Genomic DNA, 25,141 nt, shown 5'->3' with positions numbered 1-25,141 from the left:
ACCACAAATTTGGAGCCAAAGCCTCCTTTCCTCCTGCTCCTGATAGATTTCAGGGGTCCCTACCCTCGTAGCTTTTCCTATCTGATAATACCTTGTTGCCCCTGCTCCTCTCCACAATGTGTTTCATAGAAATGGCAGCATTAATCCTCTCTGAACCACAGCCCATATGGCAGCTCTCCTCCTTAGTGTCCCCCAAAGAACCCCCTAACCCATTGTTGCTATTGCCTAGGGAGGAAGGAGAGCTTCTCTTTCTCCTTGATCATATATTTCAGGTTTTGTCTCCTAAAAGGAGATTACATTGAGGAGGCTACAGACTCTCAGAGGGACGCAAACTGCAGGGCCAAGTCTGCAGAGACACTGCAGAGTAATTTAGGGGCTAATCAACTCTTTAGTATTGTTATCAGCTAAGGAGGTTTTTCCTTTTCCTCCAAATTTATCAACTGTGAATTGGCCTCATTCCCCTTTGTTTATTCTTATTAGCATGAAACCGTGCTATCTCTAGACTGCCCTCTCTAAGGGGAAATGTGAGCTGATAGGAGACCTCCTGTGGATTCTCTGCTTATCTCACACAATTTGTATTCCTGTCCCTAACCTAATTTTGTTGATCTTCTAAGAAGGAATCTCAGTGCCAGCCTTGTTATGCCCCAAGATTGTAACCTGGATGCCTTATAACCTGAGCTAGAGGCTTCTTTGAACTTAAACATTCGCTGTGTCTGTAAAGACAATATTTTCCACACCAAACCCCAAATGAAGGGGCATAAACTGGCAATGAAGGATATCATTATATAAGGACAACAGAACAGAATGTTTAAAATTGGGACCATACCTAGAATTCTAGAACATATGGTGACTGCAGTGTTATGGATCTATTGGCTAAGTTTGGTGTCAAAATGGTGAATTAGCCAGAGAATAACTTAAAAACTTGATTTAGCACATTAAGGTAACTAAGGAGGAGGAGAGGGTGAAGACTAGGTTGATTCGGCCCTACTCAGAAATAAACAACTACTGTAGTCTAGTTTGAGCAACTTTGTGGAACACAATCTTTGTAAAAGAAAATCAAAGAAAGTTGCTTACCATTCCTGGAACTGAAGAAGATATGTCAAAAAAATTTTAGGAAAGACCTCTACATACGGGAAAGTATTTAAATATCTTCTTAAGGCAAGCATCTTCCTTTTCCTTCAAACTGTACTTGACTTTACCCAGTCGAGTTTGCCATCACTGTCTGATTCTAAAGATTCTCAAAATCTGGCTCTTACTAAATAGATGTCACTTTTTGCCTTTCTGTGTCTCTGTCTCCCTTTATCTCTCTGAAATGCTTAAGAAAAAGCAGGCTCAAAACGGAACTCTTTGTGAGGAAAAGGAGGAGTGGACTACTAATAAAACAGATTGGAGCAACTTATATTTAGCTGCTCTTTTAACACTTGTGCATTCGTAAGAGCTACACCTGCTGTCCAATTGAACCTGCTAACTTTAAGGTTCATACAAACATCTGTCATGTACACTGGGTAACTGTAGCTTTTCAGAAGTAAGGGCAATCTTTTACCAACAATAAGGGCCCTGACAAAGATCTCCACTCCATGCAGAATCGACAAGGCACCTCCCCACACTACTTCTCAAATCCAGCTCCAGGTACCAACCAGCGGCTGCCGGAGCAGATCATTTGGACCAAGGCAGGCAATGGAATATTAGAGTTTTAAATCATGCAGTGGAAGTCAGAAACAAATGGTCAGTGGATCAAACAATTGTGGATAACATCTCCAAACAGGGCATGTAGACACTTTGAGAGCAACTGGTTGCCCTTCTGTCCTGGTCGAGAAAGCCTCAGAGCAAATGATCAATGGTACCTACCTAGACTTGGCTGAAAAATATTTCTTCTTCGACTCCAACTTCATCTACAAAGTTAATACCCCTCTAAATGGAGCCATTTTTGTTCATATCCCCAAACTCACTCTGATCAGGAAATTGCTGCGGTCACAGAAAACAAAGGTGGAGAGATGGGAATTGGTCACTATTAAATGTTGTGTGATCTGGAGCGGGGTTTAAGACAGCGACCTTGTCCTGCCACATTCTTCAGTTTCTTAAGTACCTCTTCAGTCGGCCACCTAAATTGAGGTCCAGTCTGCCTCACAGAATACCCTACCGCAGACTTTCACTTCCCTCCAGCAAGAAAATCCTGTTCTCAAAGGTTCTATTCAATCATTCTTACCAGGGAAGGCTCTGGTTACACACAAGAGAAATTCAACTGAAACAATTTTATGCTTAAAAATAATTCTTAGCTTATATAACTGAAAAAGTTCAGACATAGCTGTAGCCAGGTGTTCAAAGAATGATACCAGAAACCTAAGTTCATTCATCTTTTAACTCTGCTTTCTTCTATTGTATGTTGGAAGCATTCTCAGGCCATCTCTTCCCCAACATGGCTACCACCAGCTCTGGGTTCATATCTCACTATCATAACAAGGACAAGACGATGCCTTTTTTACCGGTTACCTGAGGCCTGAGCCTCACTCTCATTAGGAATTAGGTCACCTGCCCAAAGGAAAATTGAAGGGCCGTCACCAGAAGAAAGGCATGTGGATGCTGGGCAGGCAGAAGAGAGATTCTAGTATAGGAATATTAACAGCTCTCCGTAGCATTTAGTGTTAGTATAATCAGACAACGTACTCCAACAACTATTTCACATGGTTCATGGACTATTATTACTTTCAGAAGGAATCTTCTAATCTCTATCTTCTCCCTTCCCCCCAGTTACAGCCCTTTCACTTGACAAGAAAACAAATGCTAAACCTCTGACATGCTTTCCAGGCCCAAGATTGGCATGGCAGCTCTCTAATCCTCCCTGTACACTTTTATAAGCATCCTTGCTTTTATCCAGCCTGCCCACTAAGAATCTCATTCAACAACCGGTTCCTCGACTTTAAATAGCTCCCCAAATAATGTCCCTACTGTGCAAGCACCAAAATGCAGCAGCTTGCCAGAGATCACTCTATCTGTGCAGAAACTTCAGATACTTTTCAACAAGATGATTTCTCCAAAATGCATTGTCTCTGGCAGTTGTTACCACACTCCCATATCTCTTCTCATCAGGGAGATCTAGGCAAAGTTTCCTTTGACATCTTGCTTCCCTGTCTGGTCCTCCAGTGGATAGCTCCCCTGTGGGTCCCTGAGGCATGAGACTCAAGCCCTGTCCTGGTGATTGGATGGTTGAGGGCACAAGAATGACTTTAAAAGATTCATACTAGACTTTGTGCAAGAATGGTGGAATGCCAAAAAATAACTCCTGCCAGGAATAACACACCTTACTTGTAAGTAAATAGAGCTATTTTTTTGTCCTTCAGAATTATACTTTGTGAGGGTATATCAGAAAGATGTACCTAAACCAGCCATTATTTTTTTCAAGTCTTCAGGGGCTGATCACAGTTGAGAATATCACAATTCAGCTGAGGTTATTCGGAAAGTAGAAAGATAGAAATAATAATAAATAAATAAATATTAAATAAATGAAAGATGTAAACATACAATTTAAACTATAAGAAAAAGTAGGAATGGGCTGGAGTAAAAAAAAAGAGGAGAAAAAATGAATGAAATTTTAATATAAAGCATCAGAATGAGTATGATGAAGGGAAGTGGTCCAAGTTTGGAGGGCACCAAATGAAAATAAGGACATGTTTGAAAATATGTGAAAAAAAATAACTCTAGCAGGAGGATGAGACTGCTGTGTTCTCCAAACACAAATTTTAAAATAAAAATTAAATAAATAGGCCAGGCTTGGTGGCTCACTGTAATCCCAGCACTTTGGGAGGCCAAAGCAGTAGGATTGCTTGAGGCCAAAAGTTTGAGACCAATCTGGGTGACATTGTGAGACCCCCCCAGTCTCTATAAAACAATTTAAAAAATAGTCGGGTGTAGTGGCATGTGCCTGTAGTCCCAGCTACTTGGGAGGCTGAGGCAGGAGAATCGCTTGAGCCCAGGAGTTTGGGGCTGTAGGGAGCTGTGATTGTCCCACTGCACTCCAGCCTGGTGACAGAGTGAGAAGCTGTCCCAAATAAGTAAAGAAAGAAACAAATAAATAAATAAATAAGATGGTAGGCATCTTTCTACCCCTTCCTCACTGAATTTACATGTTTTTAAACTTAAATGGGATAAGTACTATTCTAAATTTGATTCTTCCAAAGAATATGTCTTAGAGATTGTTTTCATGCCCATACATATAGGCCTATCTCATTCCTTACAACAGAAACATGGGTGTACTAATTAATTTTACCATGATACATTGATAATAATTTAGTTTCTAATTTTTTTGCTCCTAGTAGAGAAACAAAGCTGTAGTGAGTTTGTGTGTGTGTGTGTGTGTGTGTGTATCTGCATATAAATCTTTTGTGTAAATGTACAAGTATTTCTTTAGGATGGATTTTTAGATGTGAAATTACTGGGTCAAAGGATATTTTAATTTTTAATTTTGGTAGCTACTGCCGCATTGCCTTGCAATAGGTTCCACCATGATACACTTTATCAGGATGAGTGTGTTTATTTCCCCCATGTTCATAGTTCTTACCTAATCGTTGTACATAAACAAAATTGTTCAATAAAATGAAAAATATGAATTTTGTCTGATGGGTGAAAATAACCCCATTTTTATTGTTTGAATTTGCATTTTCCTAATTACTAATTAGATTAATGATCTTTATATTTGTTTCTTGACCATTGGTATTTCTTTTTTTATTAATTGCTCACTTAATTCTCTTGCTCCTTTTTTTATTGAGTTGTTTAATATTTCCTTTTTAACTCTCAAGATTTATTTATGCATTCCACTTATTAATTCTTTGTTAGTGTGTTGCAGATATTTTATTCCAGGTTTTCACTAATCTTTTAACTCTGTAATTTATGGTGTCTTGTCATGCAGAAGTTTTCAATTAATATGAGGTAAATTTTTATGAGGTTTATCTTTTTATTCGTGAATTCTGGGCGTGTGTCTTCCTAAGTAGGGCCTTTGTAAGATTATACTTAGTATTATACATAGTATTTCATTATGATTTCTTCCTATACTTTTAATAATTCTGTGGGTTGGGATTGCTTAATGTCCAGTTAAGAACAATTTTAAGTGCTTACTAGAGTAAAAAAGAAATAGCAAATCAAGGATTAGCATAGTGTCTGAAGGTAAGGAAAAGGTGATAAAAGAAAAAGAGAGGGTACCTCTGATATGCTTCTAAGATATTTTAACAGTTTAGATCTGTTTAGGAACTTATTCATTCTTTTGTTCAGCAAATGTGTTATATGCCTGTTTGGTGCCAAGAAGTGTACTAGATGCTGGGGACACAACAGTGACCTTGATTAGCCCTCAGGAAGTTGAATGAGACATTTGACTGAGATGATTGTGTGAAGATGGTAACTCTGGCTAAAGCGTAGAGGACAATTGGGGTGAGAAGGGAGACCAAGCTATTGTAGAGATCTTGCCAAGATATGACCATGGTGGCCTGAAGGGCAGTTTCAGAGAAATGAAAAGAAATAGACTGATTCAAGAGAGATTTTGGACGAAGAAAAGAAGGAACTGGTAATTGATTAAGTGCAGAGAAAAAGGAAGGGAGATGGAAAACAGTATGGATATTCCTCAAGAACTGAAAGTAGACCTATCATTTGATCCAGCAATCCCACTACAGGGTACTTACCTGAAGGAAAAGAAGTCATTTTATCAAAAAGACATTTGCACTCAAATGTTTATTGCAACACAATTCACAGTTGCAGAGATTTGGAATCAACCCAAGTGCCCATGAATTCATGAGTGGATTAACAAAATGTGCTATATCTATACTATGGAATACTATGCAGCCATGAAGAAGGATGAATTAAGGGCTTTTGCAACAATTTGGATAGAACTGGAGACTATTATTCAAAGTGAAGTATCTAAATAGAAAAAGAAACATCACATGTATTCACTATTAAATTGGAACTAACTGATGAGCACACATAAGCACAGAGACAAGTAACACTCATTGTAAATAAAACAGGAAATAGGTTTCTACTTTGAGAAATGGGATTGGGGGTTAGTGAAACATTCATTGAAATAGGAAACACGGGAGCAGCCTGTTTGGAGGAGAAAATCATATATAGGTATGTTATGATCATATTTAGCCACGTTAAGTTTTCGATGCCTGTGCAGTACCCAAGTGGAAGTGTCTTCAAGGCAGTTTGTAGGTTTATAGCTCAGAAGAATGGTCGGCCTAGAGTTACTAGCATTGAAATGACATGAACATGAGGAATGAAGCCACCGAGAGAGCACTGATAAAGACAAAACAAGAATGTACAGAAAACCAAACATGATACCAACGCAGTAATGAATAAATGCATTTCATGCATATTACAGAAGGATGGCTGGAAAGAGCAATGAAAGGTACACCTGTACGCTTTTAAAATTCTAAAGTCCACAAATACAATAGTACATCAGAATTTCTGACTCTATTTTAGCACTCGTAGGGGGTAGAGAGGGGGTTAGTTTCAAATATTGTGGGGAAGGGCAGTAGACATTAATTACCTTTTGAGTGAAAAAGAAAATTCATGACTTTTTATCCAGTCAGTAAATCAGTAAATTTGTTTGAAAAACAAATAAAAATATCCATTGCTCCTTGAAAGAAGAAAGTGAGAGTTTTGACAAGCAGAGTAAAACCAGCATAAAGGGTAACTTAGGAACAGACTTGAAGTCAGAGTTTTAATAATCTGTCAAAATGTGTATTGCTTAAATTTGCCAAAAAAAATTCAAGAATGACGAAAAGAAAATAGGAAATAGGACAGGGTAGAAACCTTAAAGCAAGACCAGAGGTTGGCAAGCTATGGTCTCTGGGCCAAAGCCTGATTTTTGTAAATAAAGTTTTATTGGAACACAGTCAACACCCATTCATTTATAGATTGTCTAGCTCCTTTAGCACTACAAAGGCAGAGTTGAATAGTTGCAGTGGATTCTGTGTGGCCTGAAAAGCCCAAAGTATTTACTATTTAGCTCTTCACAAAATTAGTTTGCCAGGCACTGCTAAAGACCAGTGAAAATGCCTAAGGAAAGATAAGAGCATGTTTAAAAATATGGATAGAAAAGATAACTAGAGCCATAATATTAAAGATTGAGTAGAGGGAAGCATAAACTATGTTATCTACTTTATATCAGAGCACCACTTATATTGCGAAACCTAACCTGAGTAAAGAAAGACTCTTAACTGATAATTGAAGTCATTATTCAGAGGGTTTTGAACATTTGATTTCCTGGAGATTTTTTATGATTAATGCTATTAGATATGGCTTCTATGCCAATATAAATGTAAGCCAACCTAATATTCCTAAAGCTAAAATGGAATCGCGATGATTTTGAGAAGCCATTCCACAAAGACAATTTTACTACACTGTACATTTGGGCAAGTGGGTAATCAACTTATTTGTACTAGATAGCCCTAGCTGCTGGATAAATACAGACAAAAAAATGAAAAATGTTTTCTCAAGTTATAGGAAGCCAGATTCATAACCATCCGTCACTTGCTTGGGCAAGTTACTGATAAACTCTGCAGAAAAATAACAAACTGTGTCCCTGCATCTTGGCTGGTGAAAATGAGATTCTTTGTCTGATTGATGTTAGCAGAGAGGCTTGTAAAAATGCATTTCCAACTGATTAGTTCAGAAGGTGTCAATCTCATGCAGTTTTATGACCTGCAGACTACATGCCAGATGTACATTTGCTTTTGGTAAACTAACAAAGATGAATGACTAAATTTGAGCATTCCTCTTTGGCAACTGTACCATATATTGCCTAAGGGAAGACACCGTGGGAGTACTGCAGGGGGAGGAGAAGAGGAGGAGGAGTACTTAACCCTTAATTTGCCAAATTAATGGAGATAAAATATAATATTTGGAAGTACTTTCCCTATTGAGTAGTTTCTACTTTTGTTCAAAAATGAATGTAAGAGGGAAAACCTGTAAGAATATCAAATATTATCTTAAATTACTCTCCCAAGCATATGCACCTATTCTAAATCCATCAAGTAAGGACTCTAAAGAAACTATATCATAAAACACATATTAAAAGAGTCCTCATAAAATTTCAACATATGATGATGAATTGCTGCTGAAGGGTTGGGTTTTTTTTTAATTGTTTTTTGAAGCCAGAAAATTATATTGGGGCACTAGGTCAATAGTCTACTACAATAGAACTTAGACTTCTATTTTAATAACTTACACCTCCATTTCTTTGAGAGAGATGGAGAAAAAAATACAATGTTTTACATTATTATTGCAATATATTCTCATGCAAAATAAGCCTATAGCATAGTTTCATCTTTCTTCCACTAGAAATATTGAAAAATATTTAGACATTTTGCATCTTCATGGTCTTTTGGCTAATAAAGTAATATTTTGATAAATTTATATGAAATTTCAAAGCTCAGATTCACTGATTTTCTTAAAACATGATTTTAGATTTTTGTAAAAGCCATAAACATGCAGTTTCCTAACAACCCATCATTCTAGAAATATAACAGACATCTGCATGAAAATATAATCATAAAGAAACAATATGTAATAAGATGTGCTTATCAGAAATTTTAACCCATACATTTTCATGTGTATAGAAAATGCAGTAACAGAAAACTTAAAACTTAATATGAACAATCCAACTTCGTAAATTTAATTCAAGTATTCACTTATTAAGCTTCCCCTACCCCACACTACAGGGAAATAGTGAAGAAGTTTTTATTAATAGTTACTGTCTCTGGATAAGTTTGGTCTCTTTCAGTTCCAACTGACAGAAAATCCAACCCTAACATGCTAAGGAAAAGGGGAATGCTTTAGCTTCTATGACTGAAAGGCCCTGGAGGTCAAGTGCAGCTTATGGCAGAAATCCCAAAGATGTCACTGTGTACGACCTATTCGTTTTTTCTGCAGCGCTTGGCTCTGCTCGTGCTGGGATGGCCCAGGTCCCCAGCAGGTTCTGTGGTGACAGCAGGTGACTACAGCAACCCCAGCCTCACAGCCTCACAACCTCACAACTCAGGCCTGTTTGGAGGGTGGGGGAGAATCTCTTTTTAGATAGTTCCTGACATTGACTGTGGTACTCTGATATAAAAAGTATACAATATAGTTTGTGCTTCCCTCCTCTCAATCCTTAATATTACCGCTCCAGTGGGTAGACACGGTGGGTCCCCTACACTTTTCTGAAGCAAATGCAAGGGGGATGTGCACATAGACTGAGAGGTGCGGAGGGCTGGATGCCCAGTTGAAATTTTAAAGCTGTTGCTCACAGAAGGGGAAACATATGTATTCACTACATTATTCTGCAGATGGGCAAAATGACTTCAGGGCACAGAGCCAGACCTCCACACCTTTTGTTTCTTACCTTACCTGAGTTGTTGTTTCCCTACTTTCTAGACCAGGCAATTTAATGCATTGTTGTCTATTTTCTCGGGTAATTTAATTCATTGTTGTCTATTTTCTCTTGTCTCAGGTTGCTGTCAGATAATGAAGGGGCAAGCTAATATTCTATTAATAAGAGTGACCTGAAGCAAATAAATGGCTAGTATAGTTTTTTAAGAATAAAAGTTATTTAAAAACACTGTGTAAATAAAACATATAACTCATTAGATACTTTCAGCTGTGCTTGCCATGATAGGGTCACTCCAAGACCTAATACTTAAACTTGAAGATTATAGAACTATTTTTTCAGTTCTCCCAAGAGTGACTAAAGTCTTCAGAAATGAATATTTATGTTAATCTATACTGAGAAATATAATTACTGAGCAGATCAAAATTCATGTTTTCAACTATTCAGTAAATAATAACCTTAAAGGATAATGTCATAAAACCATCATAACCTGACACACTCATCCACTAATGGGTTGGTTACATGTTTTAAACAGAGTACTCACATGGGCCGTTGAATATAGTTTTCTCTTTTTTTTTTTTTTTTAAATAAATATAGGATCTTGCTCTGTTGCCCAGGCTGGACTGCAGTGACCCAATCATAGCTCACTGTAACCTCAAACTCCTGGGCTCAAGCGATCCTCCCACTTCATCCTCCCCAGTAGCTGGGACTACAGGTGTGCACCACCATGCCTGGCTAATTTTTTAATTTTTTGTAAAGATGGCATCTCACTATGTTACTCAGACTGGTCTCAAACTCTTGACCTCAAGCAATCCTCCCATTTCAGCCTCCCAAAGTGCTGGAATTATGGGCGTGAGCCACCATGCCTGGCCCTAATCGGTAATTTTTTATTTCTTACTCAGAATAAACATTATATGATTCTTTTCAACCATCTCTAATCCAAATGTTTATTCTCTATGAAAGCAGATGCAAGTATAGTCATGTGTCGCTTAGCAATGGGCATACGTTCTGAGAAATGTGTCGTTAGGTGATTCTATCATTGTATGAAATCACAGAGTGCACTTACACAAACCTACATGGTATAGCCTACTGCAAACCTATATGGTTCGCAGGCTACAGACCTGTGCAGCATGTGACTGCACTGAATACCGTAGGCAACTTAACACGATGGTATTTGTGTATCTAAGCATAGAAAAGGTACAGTAAAAATACAATCTTATAATCTTATGGGGGCCACCATCGTATATGTGGTCCATCGTTCATTATGTGGCACGTAACTGTTTGTATTTCATCTGGTTTTAAAAAGTATGCCTCATAGAAATTACTGTCAGAGAGGGGTAGGAGATCACTTGATATAGGATAAAAAACCAAGGAACAAACAAAACTTATTCTACATTATGGCATAAAAAGAATTCTCCTACTGGGTTACATTTCTCTCTACAGATGGACTCATCGACTGTATGGATCCTGATTGCTGCTTACAGAGTTCCTGCCAAAATCAGCCCTACTGTCGCGGATTGCCGGATCCTCAGGATATCATTAGCCAAAGCTTACAATCACCATCTCAGCAAGCTGCCAAATCCTTCTACGAGCGCATCAGTTTTCTCATAGGATCTGATAGCACCCATGTTATACCTGGAGAAAGTCCTTTCAATAAGAGGTCAGTGCATCTTTTCCTTCTATAGATTTATAGCCATATTATCAATAGTTACAGACACTTTATGTGAAATGCTGATAACTGAATTTGAGGAAAGTGCTTTCTTTTAAAATATAGTTTTTCCTCTTTCGGCAAATTCTTCACCAAACTGCATGATTCAAGCATTTTTGACAAAGTTCACACGCTTTGTCAATTTCGGTACCTGAGACATAACAGGACATTCCATTACGGAGTCAATAAATCTTCATTTAACTAGTTGATTTTGTTAGCACAGTTGGAAATGTTTCAAAAGAAGCAATGAAAAGACCCCAAAAGGCAAAACAGAAGTGCACTTTTTTTTTTTTAGCTGAGCTCACTAAATAATATAAATTATGAATTAATGTAATGGAACTGCTAACGGCATGGCAGTGAGATTGCATAAGCTGTTTGACTGGTGCTTTACAGAGCAGTAATGACCTGAAAATAAACCAGTAAGTGAAAGCAGGTGTCTCGTGCCTTACTGAGCAAAAGAAGATGATTTACACTAGAACTCCTGGGTCTGCAGTAATTTAACAGCATTAATGCAGTTAGACCCAGCAGTTGATTAAAAGTTGTTGCACAAATGTTCCTTATTGCCCCCTTAAATCTTGTGCTTCTTGGTCCCTGAAGATTTACAGATTGCTTCAGAATTAATTGGAAAGTATACTTTTGTTCATGTAAGCACCAGACTTATGACTTATTGAAAAAAAGCAGAGTTCATAATTTTCAAAATTCATCTCTAAATTATTGGTCTTGATAGCGCTCCAAAAAACAGATTGCAACAAATTAAAACTCAAAGTAAACACAAGGCATTTAGAGAATGTATTACACTGAATTAAAAGGGGCATTATCTTGGGAGTATTTCAGGTCTGGTTTTTGTGAATAACGATTGATTGCATAGGATGGTGTTATTTTTATCCTTAGGTTGGATTATCTATAAATCATGATAATGTTGGCTTAAGAAGACAGATGTTCATTCTAATTCTTCTGCTTTTCCCACAGCCTTGCATCTGTCATCAGAGGCCAAGTACTAACTGCTGATGGAACTCCACTTATTGGAGTAAATGTCTCATTTTTCCATTACCCAGAATATGGATATACTATTACCCGCCAGGATGGAATGTGAGTTAGTCCCATCACACTATCTCTGTTTGAAGGATTTTAAGAATAAAAACTAGACATTCTTGCATCGCCCATCATGTTTTATTGTCCCTTTTTATATGGAAGTGCAACAACTTTCAGACTCCAGAAACCAGTGACAGTACATGTGGCACAGATTGAAAGTCATATACTTCTTTAAAAGTTGATTTCATTTTCTAGGGCATGATAATAGTATTGTGCTTTTATAGGAGTATTTTCTTTGTCTTAGAAGAATATGCATGTTGAAATATTTAGGGATAATATTTCATAATGCCTACAACTTAAGCTCAGATGGTTTCGAAAAAAGAGTTAATAGAAGCAAATTTGGGAAAATGTTACCAAACTGGTGAATGGATAAATGATATACGAGTGTTCCTTGTACAACTCTTTTCACATTCCTATAGAATTGAAAATACTTTATATAAAAGTTGGGAGAAAAAGTTGACTTTCTTTATGGAGCATATTAATTTAAGGAAGCATGGGTTGGTAGTTCCGTGCGATCCAGACAACTCACTAAGTGTATCTTGTGTTTCCTTAGGTTTGACTTGGTGGCAAATGGCGGAGCTTCTCTAACTTTGGTATTTGAACGATCCCCATTCCTCACTCAGTACCATACGGTGTGGATTCCGTGGAATGTCTTTTATGTGATGGATACGCTAGTCATGAAGAAAGAAGAGAATGACATTCCCAGCTGTGATCTGAGCGGATTTGTGAGGCCAAATCCTATCATTGTGTCATCACCTCTGTCCACCTTCTTTAGATCTTCTCCTGAAGACAGCCCCATTATTCCTGAAACACAGGTAAAATATTCTAGCAAGCAGTTATTTTACATAAAAGATTTTCAAATTGTGTTTTGCCAAGGAATCTTTACAAAGGATTATAGAATTCCAATGCTATCTTAATTAATTCCATAGCATGGAATACAGAATGTGGTGTGTGTGTGTTAGAGTAGGGATTGTGATAGTAGCCTATCTGATTATTTCTTGAAGATCTACTCAAAATACTTTTTTTTCAGGCTATATCTGTATATATTTATTAGTTGTAGTCAAATAAGAAAATAACTTAAACTCAATCACTAATAATGTTTCTGCTTATTCATTCATTCACTCGATGAAAAAAATTTTTAGCGCTTACATGTACCTGACAGCCTGACTGCCATTGTACCAAGTGCTGTTGATGGCAAGTTCTGTTGTACATGTCATTACTCTCAATAATATACTGCTTAATTAGAAGTAAAAAATGTTTCGGAAAAGATGATTCTTAACAGAAAATATTCATTAATATAACTTTTAAAGAAATAGCCATACATTCACCATTCATTTTATTTACTGAAATATCTGGGGATTGTTTTCATTCTCATATGTTTCTAATTAAAAATAACGTTCAGATTTTAAAGGTAGGACATTAGGCACAATAACAATGGACTTTATTCATAAATAGCTAAATAAAAATTCTTTAAAATACAACAGCACATAGAAGCTTTGTCATATTGATTCTTTTTTTTTTATTTCAGCTTATTATGGGGGTACAAAAGTTCAGGTTATATATATTGCCCATGTCCCGCCCATCCCCCTGAGTCAGAGCTTCAAGCGTGTCCATTTCCCAGACAGTGCGTATCACACTCATCATGTAGTTATACACCCGTCCCCTCCCCCTGCCCCCATCCCCCTGAGACAGAACATTCAAGCGTGTCCATTCCCCAGACAGTGCACAATGCACTCATCATGTAGGTATTGATTCTTCAAATAACTATTGAACACCTGTTTGGTACCAGGCACTGTTCTATAGGAACAAGGTGGTAAACCACACAGATGAAGTACCTGCCCTCAGTGAGCTCACCAGCTCAGGAATGGAGAAAGTAAACAGTAAATGTATGTCAGGTTATGATGAGACATTAAAAATAATAAAGCAGGGGAAAGTGGATAGGGGTGCAATTTTCTATAGTACAGTCTGAGAAGGTCTCTTTGAGAAGGTAATATTTCAGCAGGAACTAAGAGAACGAAAGAATACGCCCTGGAAATAGAAGGGCATTCCAGGCAGAGCAGGCTTAGCTTGGTCAAGGAATGGAGAGGACAGCAGGCTTGGCTGGAGTGAAGGTGGCGATACATAAATGACAAACCAGTGAAGACCATGGCAAAGACAGCTTTTTACTTTGAGTAATTGGAAGCCATTGAAGGTGTTTAAGCAGAGCAGTAACAGTTCCCAATTTGCTTCTTTAAGGGATCACTGTAGTTACTGTGCTGAGAATGTTCTATATTGGGCAAGGGTCAAAGCAAGCAGGCCATCACAGTCATCCACAGGAGAGATGATGGTAGCCTGGACAAACATGGTTGGAGTAGAAGCAGGCATGAAAAAATGGAGTTGAGGAAAGAGATTGAAACTGAAGATACAAATTTGGGAGTCATCTCCATGTAAATAAAGTGTGAGCTGAGATCAGTAGGGAGGGAGTGCAGGTAGAGATTGGAAGGGGTGAGCCAAGAAGGTCTAGGCTAACAAAAAATCAAAAAGGCTCATAGGCAAGCACAATGCAGGAGTGACACCTCAATGATTAACTGTACCACTGTCAAGCTGACTTTGAGCTGAAGCTTTAGGAAGTTCATTGTAACCTTCCTCGATTTAATATTTCCTCCCCAAGTCCCTCTCGCAGTAACTCCAACCTTCTCAGTCAGTCCTGTGATAGACTTAACCTAGAGGCAGTGTCTGTCTGAAAGTGGCAAATTTCTAGCAAATCAGGACATTGAAATGGGTTTCGAGTAGTAAACAATTCCATGAATACATGGTGTCTTTTTTCCATTCATTCATACAGTAGGCAAACGTTTGGTAAAAATTTACAAGTACATGGCACTTTACTAGGGTAAAAAGAATTCGATATGGGTCCTGTCATTCTAAATGTGGTAGAGATTTTCACTCAGAACTGTGAAAGTTCAAAATAGGGGTCAGTTCCTAAGGAAGCCAAACAAAGCAACACGCAGTAAGTTGGCCTTTAAGAGTGAGTAGGCCAAAAAGGGAGGAAAGCTTATTTCCAATTTAAGGAAAATATGTGCGCAGCAGTGTGGTCGTTAAGAACAAGTCATGTAGTGTAAAAACTGGTAACCAGTTTAAATGCAGAAGGTGTGTGGGTAAGGAGGCAGAAGATGATACTGTGGCCACATTATGAGTGGCCCTAAAATACAATCCAATGGAGACCTTGAGTTCTCTAAGCAATGTGGAACCAAGGCACCAATGCCCTTTTTTTCAGCATTTCTCTAAAGCTAACTCAAGTGGCAAAATGCATTATTTATAGGAGACAGAAATCCGTGAACAGGCTATTATTGTCAACTACACATCCGGGGCTCAGACGGAAGGTTCCTAACAGTCACAATGGTGATGGAAACGGAGAAGAGGGAACATATTAGACAGATTTGGAAGGCAGCATTGGCAGGACGTAGTTTCTAACTGAATGTTTTACGGGGTCAAGAATGGGACTTAGAGATCACGCAGCTGGCAAAAATAGGTTTAGTGGTTTATTTTCCCACTTTGGCTGGATTTACTTTTCCTACTAATGCAAAATAATATAGTCAAGTGAAATTACATAGGAGAAGCACATGCTTTAATGAACAAAATTACAGATATTTGTTCCATGGAAGTAGGTTAATGACAGAGACAATAATCAGTTATTAGAAGCAGGAATAACACATATTTTGAGATAAAGAGGAAAATTCTAGAAGGTCACAGAATATACATATTAATGAAAGGATCCCTTACATATAGAAAACCTCTCCACTCTATGGGAAACTATTTTGGAAATAAATTAAGAGGAGATAAATTATGCGCTTTAGGGTTCAATCTTGTATTTTCAGGGCCATTCAAGTGGTCACAGAATCTATTTTTCAGACTAACCCGTTGATATTTCACCCCGATCGGGGGTGAACAATGAGTTCTCTGGACTGTTCACCCTGACGCCCTACAGTCTTATAGAAGTACTGTCAATCTGAAATTTAGTGGTTTCCCCAGGTCTAATAGAGCTCTAGAAAGTTTCTGTATGTTTGCAATCTATTTTGCGTAAGAAAGTTTTGTGGCTGAATTCAGTCAACATGTTTGGTAAGGAAAACTCCAACTGTAATGAATGGGTGTGTCTGTTTTAGCGATCAATGCCTTCCTGATCTATTACATTGCACCACATCCCTCGTCATGCCAGCACTGGCTCACGGGCCAAAGGGAAGTTTGTTTAATCCATTTATTTGTGCTACTTCCAACTGTGTTATTGTTTATATTGAAACTGACAGCTATACCTTCAGTATCAACAGTTTTATTTTTATTAAATTATTAATATTGGGGGATGACAGATATACATCATTCCTAACTGTTCTGAGTGAGAGGTGTTGGGGGAGGGGAACCATTACGAAACACTGAATCACTATTCTAAGATTTGTCTAACATTAAAGCAGTCCCTTATGTCTGCATGATCAATCTTGAGAGGACAGCACGAGGAAGCCTTTGAGAATGCTGTCTAACACATTGACTGCCACACTGGGAAAAAAATTTTTTTCCCTGTGGCCACAGTGTTTTATTATGAAAATAGAATAAAAACTTTGAAAACAAAATGATCCTCTCTAGTTTAATGAAAAATGTGTTATTTTTTATTGTTTTCTGTGCATGAGTTATATGCAACTTGAAAAATAGTTCTCAAGGCTCCCCAGGTGAAAAGACAGGTGAGTTACATATGCTTCACGAGGCCCTGGGCTCAAAACTAGCATGAGTTAAATACAACTCACATGGCAGTTAATGCGCTAATCCTTAGTAGAGAAAGTAGTGTGTTCCTGGCATGGGTTCTTGAACATAGATGGCCTTGCACTTTACAACGTATATAGTGAGCCTATGAAGAACTGTTATTCCCTTAGCTAATAAAAGATAAGAACATTGGTAAAGAGAATCTGAACTTTTTAGAAAAATTTTATATGCTATGTAAAATATATTTAACAAAATAATTAAATAATGTTTTGGCACACTGTATTTTACATTTGTTAATGTAAATGTGTCAGCATTCATTGAGCTAGTCACATTGACAGATAAACTGTGGGGTTAAGAGTATGATTTTTAAAAATTTGTAAAGAAGGTAATCTTATGCAAAAATTTATGTTAACTTTTACAGTTCAATTTCAAATCAGAAAGTATGTATTGAGTGTCTTCTGTGTTCATTCAATAACATTTTAGTTGCACTCTAGGAAAAATTTTATGTGGCTCTAAAATATTAGCCCATTTACCATCTCATCAAAAATCAATGGTAAATTGTAGCTCCATGTTTAATTATGAGAGTGTGCTATTGTTACATTACCTCTCAACATGGATGTGGAATTTGCTACAATTTAACCTGAAAGAATTGATCTTTTTTGTCTTTACCAGCTTTATAGGCTGTGACCAGTTAGCTGATGAGGCTCTAGGCATAGATTTAATCCCTAAATGAGCCACCTGGCATAGGCCAGATCTTTGGCCTAGACCTCATCCCTGTTCTAAGCCAGCCATCTTACAACTGTCTGCTGTAATTCTCCAGGGTGCTGGGGTGAAAGATGGGTTAGTGAGAATCCGCTGTGACTACTGTACTAACAAGTCAGTGCATGTCAGCCTGATGGAGCAGACACAGTGCTTCCTGTATGAACAGTAGCACCTGAGGTGTGATTAACTCAGAATAAATGACAAGAGGCTTTTAGGAGGAGACAGTTGGGCTGGCAGCAGAGTTATTTCTAATTGTTGAAATGAGATAACAGCTCAAATGCATATTTGTGAATAGTGACTCCGGTGTCTTGTTTTAGTTGCCGTACTAGGTTCTTTTAAACGTATTTCATCTGATAGTCATACATGATCACAGTTTGAAGCCTCTGCTTTATTCAAACCTAGGTACTCCATGAGGAAACTACAATTCCAGGAACAGATTTGAAACTTTCCTATTTGAGTTCCAGAGCTGCGGGGTATAAGTCAGTTCTCAAGATCACCATGACACAGTCCATTATACCATTTAATTTAATGAAGGTTCATCTCATGGTAGCCGTAGTGGGAAGACTCTTTCAAAAGTGGTTCCCTGCCTCGCCGAACTTGGCGTATACTTTTATATGGGACAAAACAGACGCATATAATCAGAAGGTGTATGGTCTATCGGAAGCTGTTGGTAAGTTTCATCTATATCTTTACTGCATTGAAAAAACTTTTGTGAAGTCAGAACTATCATAAAATTAAGTATCACCCATGAAAAGTCATAAAAGGGAGTAAGGTTCTAGGGAAGTTACAAGCTGGCTGGTTTAGATGTACCATGGGAAATGGAATGTGCTCTGTAGGACAAAAAGAAGAAAATGAGAAAATATCAGTTTTTCTGGCTGAAATTATAGAGGAATTCTCTGAATGAGATTTCAGGTTGTCACATTGTTTTGTTTTGTTTTCCCTCCATGTTTTTTTTTTTTCTTTAATGTGTCCCTTCCTTTTTTCATTTTCTTCTTTTCTTTATAACTTTATCTCCCTAGCCTTCCTTATCCTCTTTTATGTTTTTTTGTACCTAACACTACTGTAGTTTCAACTCATAATGATATTTAACAGGATGTCAGACAACATTTGTGTCCAAGAATTATTTCAGCACATTTAACTAGAAGGGCCAGTCCATTCAGAGGAAACAGTCTGAAAACATCCAGCGGGTTGTTTGACTGAATGAATGGACAATGCAATCAAAGTTAGACTTGTTGAGATATGGATCGATAGAGATAGGTAGGATAACTTCAAGCTCAAGCTCAGAACATCAAAAACTAAAGGATAGCATGGTTTTGTTCTAGCAGTTCTCACCTGAAAATATAGTAGACATTCTATTCTGAAATTAATTTGTAATTTGGACTTGAATTAGTTCAAATCAATCAGGTAGTTGCCACTTCTCCCTTCACTTTTTTCTAAATATTAAAATCCATGTTTGGTTGTGAACTCTGAAAAGTTTTTCATTTATGATTTATTCATACTATTAGTTTACTGCTAGTTTTTTTTATTCCTGATAATAACATGTAAATATAATGTCATAATCTGGCTGTCTTTTTTGTTCCATTGAACCTGACTTTTCATAAGTATTTTCCATAATTTAATGTTCTTGGAAACTAAACAGCTCTAATTATTCAGGTGGCAAACATTAATTTTAGTGGTTATCACCTAATCACCATTTGGGGCTGACTTATCTGATCTGATCTAGTTACTTAACCTCTTGCCCAACCTGGACTTTATTTTGTGCTGTGAAATGTGAGAGAGTGAAATGTGAAAAACACTCTTTTTCTATTAAATCAGTAGAAAATAATATTGAGAGATCATTTTTAAAAAAACTTTTATATGATGAAATCTTCTTTTATTAAAATTAACCACTCATACGTGAGTAGAAATATAGTCTCAGAACACAAATATGAAAAAGGCAGTTTTTTCTGAACTAATAAAATAATTGCATTTCTGCCTGTGATTGCGAAAGTGAACTGTGATTTGTTTTGATTCCAGTGTCAGTTGGATATGAGTATGAGTCGTGCTTGGACCTGACTCTGTGGGAAAAGAGGACTGCCGTCTTGCAAGGATATGAGTTGGATGCTTCCAACATGGGTGGTTGGACATTAGACAAACATCACGTACTGGATGTTCAGAATGGTACGATCTTGTTCAGATAGTTAATACTGCTCATCTTCCGATTCCTTAGATTGCAGCCACATTTTATCCTGTCCATGCTGTAGGATTAGAATTGGTAGCAAAAAATAAAGGTATATTTTTAAAGACTAAAAAAGCCTAAAGAAGGAACTATATAATACTCTTTTAATATACTTTAAAATGTTCATATATTCATCACCAAAATGGTTTTCCCATTTGAATGTAAGAGACTGACGTTAATGTTGCCGTGAAATATTCATCTAGGCCTGTCTAATTCTACAGTGAGTCAGTGAGTATAATCCAAAGTCCTTTCTTTAGAAACGTTTACCAAAAGTGGAGGTAGCGGTATTTTTAATAAATATAAATAAAAAATAAAAATCTATGTGAATTTACCAAACTATTTCACATAGATTTTTAATTCTGGGGTAATTAATCTATTCTGAGTATCTGGATTTTTTTTTTTTCAGTTCTGCTTAGACTGTATTTGAGAATAAAATATTCTCCCACTCAAATAGGGTTACAGATACTGTTACTTGACTTTGTGAATATTGGGGAAAAAATAAATTAATAATCTGAGAAAAAAAGCAAGAATCAAAAGTATTACTTATAGTAGACCTGATAATGTGATAAGTGAATATGCTCTGAAGAAACGTTTCAGATATCACAAACTGAAAGATATTAATATTTTCAAAATTATGACCAGCTTAATCTCAAAAAGAATATTACTTATATTAAACAAATTCCATTGTCTTTACTGTGTTTCTAGCATTTTTCCCACATGCTAAGTGTATCTCAGATAATTTAAAGATGTTTTGCTAAAAAAGCAAAACCTTAAGGTAACCTAATTTAGCCTCCTATCCTAAACCATATCATGCTAGTATCTCTACTCTCCTTTTTCAGAGACCCAGAGAAGGAAATTTCTCAGTCTTGGCAAAATAATCTAGCTTTTGATTTTGCAGAGGTTTTTGGAAATGTAGAATTGAGAATGGAATACAATTAAATGTTTAACTATGATTTATGATCATTTTTCAGATTAATGTAATTTCGCTGTTCATTACTCTTTCAAAAAAATTTTATAGGTGTTGGAGAGGATGCATTTTAACCTTCTAAATTTACTCAATCTAAGGTAGTTTGCAAGCCAAGCCAGTCCTTGAAAATGCGGGTACCTTACCTCCAGGTGATAATAGTACCAAGCAAATCAGTAGCAAGGGGGCAGGGAACCACGCAGGAAAGCTCATCACACCTGTACTATTTTATAGGAGTATTAAGCTCTACTACCTTTGCAGTTTAGTCCTGGACATCAGGGTGGAGTTCAGCTTGCACCCCAGAAGGCTGGGAACAAAGCCGATAACTAGTGCCACATGCAGCACACATTGAAAAAGTGGGGCTCCCAACCAAGGAGATTGCTCCATCTGTTACCTCAGAGCTTCTCTTGAGTCATCAGTGGTATCTGAAGCAGTGGGACTTTCAGTCTGTTAGACTAGTAACAGCAGGCTTAATCATGCTCTCTCAAAACGCAAAGTCATCTGCCAGACATGCTAGTTGATGCTCTTGATTAAGTTATTTAAAATTATACACAGTTTGAACATATTTTTATATTTCTTCAGAAGTCCTTTACAAACAAAACTATGGGGAATTTCTGTAGATGCATTTTGGTTACGATGAGAAATATAGGGCAAAGCTCATAACCAATTAACTACAGGATTTCACCCAAAAGAGACTGAACCAGCAGGGAGATGACAAGCAAAGAGCTCCAGGAAAGCCCATACCTCTGTAATTCACCATTGTTATGATACCACACTCAGTACCATATTTAGGCAGATTAGGGAACTTGTAGATATTCTGTGCATATAAAATATAAATATAGGCACACACATATACACACATATTCTAAATCAGAATAATATATAGTTAACTTTTATTAAAATGTCAAGTCACATGTAAAAACTAAACTACCCAAAATTCTGTCCTCCAAAAAATGTTATGAATTATAAAATATACATTATTTTAAAATGGTAACCTAAGTCACAGGGTGAACGGATTGTGATTTAGAATTTTACCCAAGAACAGTTTGACAAGCAGTGGCTTTCCAAAGTGACATGTGTCTAATTGAATAAACAAAGTGATTTGTAATCATGGCAAGGTGAATGAGCTATAGAAATAAATGAAGAAGAAAAGGCAAAAATGTAGACAGTGACAGGTGTTTGTGCAGGTTCCCTGAAACATGGAAATAAATATTCTAATGTTCATCTTTCTGTTCTATCCTAATAGAGGAGAATCATGAAGGGCCGATTGTTCAGAGTAATGACTGAATAAATCAGGTGTGCTAGAGCAGTAGGCAGACTTACAGGATTCTTCTGATGAAAATTACAGAACTGGCTCTTATAGAAAATTATAGTTCCATAATTGTCAAATAACGTAATCACAGAAAGAAGAATCTTAGGTATCATTAATGTATTCTTTGAATATTCAAGGCAAAATGCATTTCATGTCTTGTTATGATCCAACTTATTCAGATTATTTTTCCTTAAATTTGCATAAACCTGTTTTATATTTCCTGATTTCTTTATGTAAATTTGCTATGATTATTACATCACCCAAATAGCAAAGCATTAAAAAAGTAATCACAGAATGCACCTAAAATGTGCTGAGCTATAAGGAGAACATAATTATTCTAATCTCTTCTTCACTTTAAAATTATCCCAAAGTGGGGGAAAAAACACTTTCTCAAGTTTCCTGTTTATACTTTCATTGGATTATTCTTTTAAATGTATCTGCTAAGAAGTATAGTCATTAGCTCTGAGAACTGCTTTGAAACATAGAACATACAATAAATATAATGTATGTGGCTCTAAAGTCAAAGCAGCAGGTGGTTTATACAGATAATAACACATTAAGAAGTGTCATAAAATATGTGTGGAACAATAGCAGCTGACTGTCCAATGTACATCAGACCAAAATGGAGCCATTGATCTATATATAGCAATGGCAGAATGAATAAAATTAGAATCTCAACTCAAATCTAATTTCTAACTATGAAAATATTTAATATTCATTTGGCATTTTTTCTCAGATTTTCATTGAAGACCATAAAGGAGGAGATTGGCATTTTGTCTTGGTAACAATTATTGGCACTTTAATGCCTTAAAGCAGAATTCACTTTAAATACATAATTTGCCTTCCACAGCAGTTTTGTTATGTTTGACATTTTGAATAACCACCATGTATATGCATTCTTACATAGGATGAAACTATAAGCAGGAACATTCTTTGACAGTATAGTAAAATTAAAATAAGCCTCCATTATAATTAACAGCTTTGGAGGTCTGATATATATTTTCTAACTTTTTTTTCCATAAAGTATTTTTAACTTTTTAAAATTAATGATAAATTCATAAGTAAGAAATTTATATTCCTGGTGTACATTTTTTATTAATTAGATTAAAATGTTATGTTTTCAGCATTGATTGGCAATTAGGCAAACTTGTTATTCCCTAAAGAATGTTATGTAGAGTACAGTTCTCAAACTTGGTTGCACATTTAAGATCACCTGGAGAGTTTTTTAAAATTTCGGTGCCAAGGCTGCACCCCAGACCAATGAAACTAGGATCTCTCAAGGTGAGAACCAGGCATCAGTATTTTTTACAGCTCCCCCTGTGGTTTCGATGCATAGCCAAGATTGATAATCTCTGATGTTGAGAATTTGGGTTTTTAATTTTTCTTGTTAGTCCTTTTTTTCTTTCATCATTTTTTAACTTCATAACATACAGCACTTTTTGTATATATCGTATGTACTTTTTCATGTAATATTTTACACTGGGTGATTGGATAGAATTCATTCCAGTAGAACTTTAAATAAAAATTTCCCAATCCAGATCTAAAAGGCACTGAATTGTATTTAGACCTCTAATGAACATGTTTCTTTTTCATCTTTATGCATTTTATCACACAAAATACATTTTATTTCTTCTAGGTATACTGTACAAGGGAAACGGGGAGAACCAGTTTATCTCCCAACAGCCTCCGGTTGTCAGCAGCATCATGGGCAACGGCCGGAGGCGCAGCATCTCCTGCCCCAGCTGCAACGGCCAAGCCGACGGCAATAAGCTCTTGGCCCCGGTGGCGCTGGCGTGCGGGATCGATGGCAGCCTCTACGTAGGGGATTTCAACTACGTTCGGCGGATATTCCCTTCCGGAAATGTAACGAGTGTTTTGGAACTAAGGTATGTATTTCTGAAATTTGAGAATTTAATCAAAGCTAAACCTGCCTTTATAAGAAAATGTTGAGTCTGATGTACTAATTTACATATTTAAACGTACCTTCCCGATGTTTAAAATTCTCTGTAAAAAGAAGTACGATTCTTGGTTAAAGTTAGCAGAAGCATAGCACATATATCTTGTATCATGAAGATATTAAAGAGGATAGAGTCACCTAATATATAAAATGGCTCACTGATTGCATTGAATTTTCTGTGCTCTAAAAGGATAGAACTATGACCCTTAAATCTCTTTTGTTTTCTTTAGAAGAACCCTGTGATACAGGTGTTACTCTTTTATTTCACCATGGTTGAAATTAAGGTATAAAATATGTTCCTATGATATCAGGCTCTGATATTAAATGAACTGGGGCTAAAACTTATAACTAGAATATTGGATCTTCAAGTTGGGTTAATCCGTTAGCTATAATGCCAATTGTGAAAGTTGACATATTGTTGTCTTTGCTTTGTTCATTTAAGTGTGATTATCGAAATCATTCTAAGTTATTTGGTAAGCCTTGGCCTACAAAAGTCATTTCCAGTGTTATTTCTGCTTAAGTTGGTAATTTTCTGTACAAATAATTAAAATCTCAGAATTCAACTCATTATATTTTAGAAATTTTTTCTAACTCTCCTTTTTTCTTTACCTTTTTTATCTGCTTCCACCAAGAAATAAAGATTTTAGACATAGGTAAGCATCTTGCTTAGAGGTTATTATAGTATTTTCAAATGTCCTTTTCAATGTGACTCTGTGAAATTGTTTTCTAATAACATTTCATCATGAGAGAGGAAACTCAGTATCACAGAACACCAAAGGAATTAAAACTGCTTAATTGAACTGTTATAATATATTGCAAATTGTATTATGCAATCTAATTTGAGAAATATTTTCAAGGTGGTTCATATAATATATGAAAAATACTTTTAAAAATATGAAAAAAACAAAAAAATAAATTTTGTTACAAAAAAGCATTATAGCGGATATTGCTGTACAACAAAAAAGCTTTCTAAGCTCCAGTTACTGATTCACATAATCTGAGTCTATCTGGAACAGAACAAAATTTGAAGCACAGTAGCAAAGTTTAGGGA

At 36.5% G+C, this 25,141-nt stretch overlaps 1 protein-coding gene across 1 annotated transcript in view; it reads left to right on the top strand.

Annotated features, from left to right (window-relative positions):
• The window catches only part of TENM3 (teneurin transmembrane protein 3), a 437,141-nt gene that overhangs the window by 357,534 nt on the left and 54,466 nt on the right, over positions 1–25,141 (top strand). Inside the window, exons 13-18 of the mRNA XM_045552462.1 lie at positions 10,796–11,012; positions 12,030–12,149; positions 12,706–12,967; positions 18,042–18,309; positions 19,656–19,799; positions 23,770–24,019. Of these exons, the coding sequence (XP_045408418.1) occupies positions 10,796–11,012; positions 12,030–12,149; positions 12,706–12,967; positions 18,042–18,309; positions 19,656–19,799; positions 23,770–24,019 (1,261 nt within the window). The remainder of the gene's footprint in view (positions 1–10,795; positions 11,013–12,029; positions 12,150–12,705; positions 12,968–18,041; positions 18,310–19,655; positions 19,800–23,769; positions 24,020–25,141) is intronic.

This window comes from Lemur catta, chromosome 5 (genome assembly GCF_020740605.2).
Source record: "Lemur catta isolate mLemCat1 chromosome 5, mLemCat1.pri, whole genome shotgun sequence".
NCBI lineage: Eukaryota > Metazoa > Chordata > Mammalia > Primates > Lemuridae > Lemur > Lemur catta.
The sequence above is the reverse complement of the archived record's forward strand: the minus strand, read 5'-3'. Positions and strand labels throughout refer to the sequence as shown.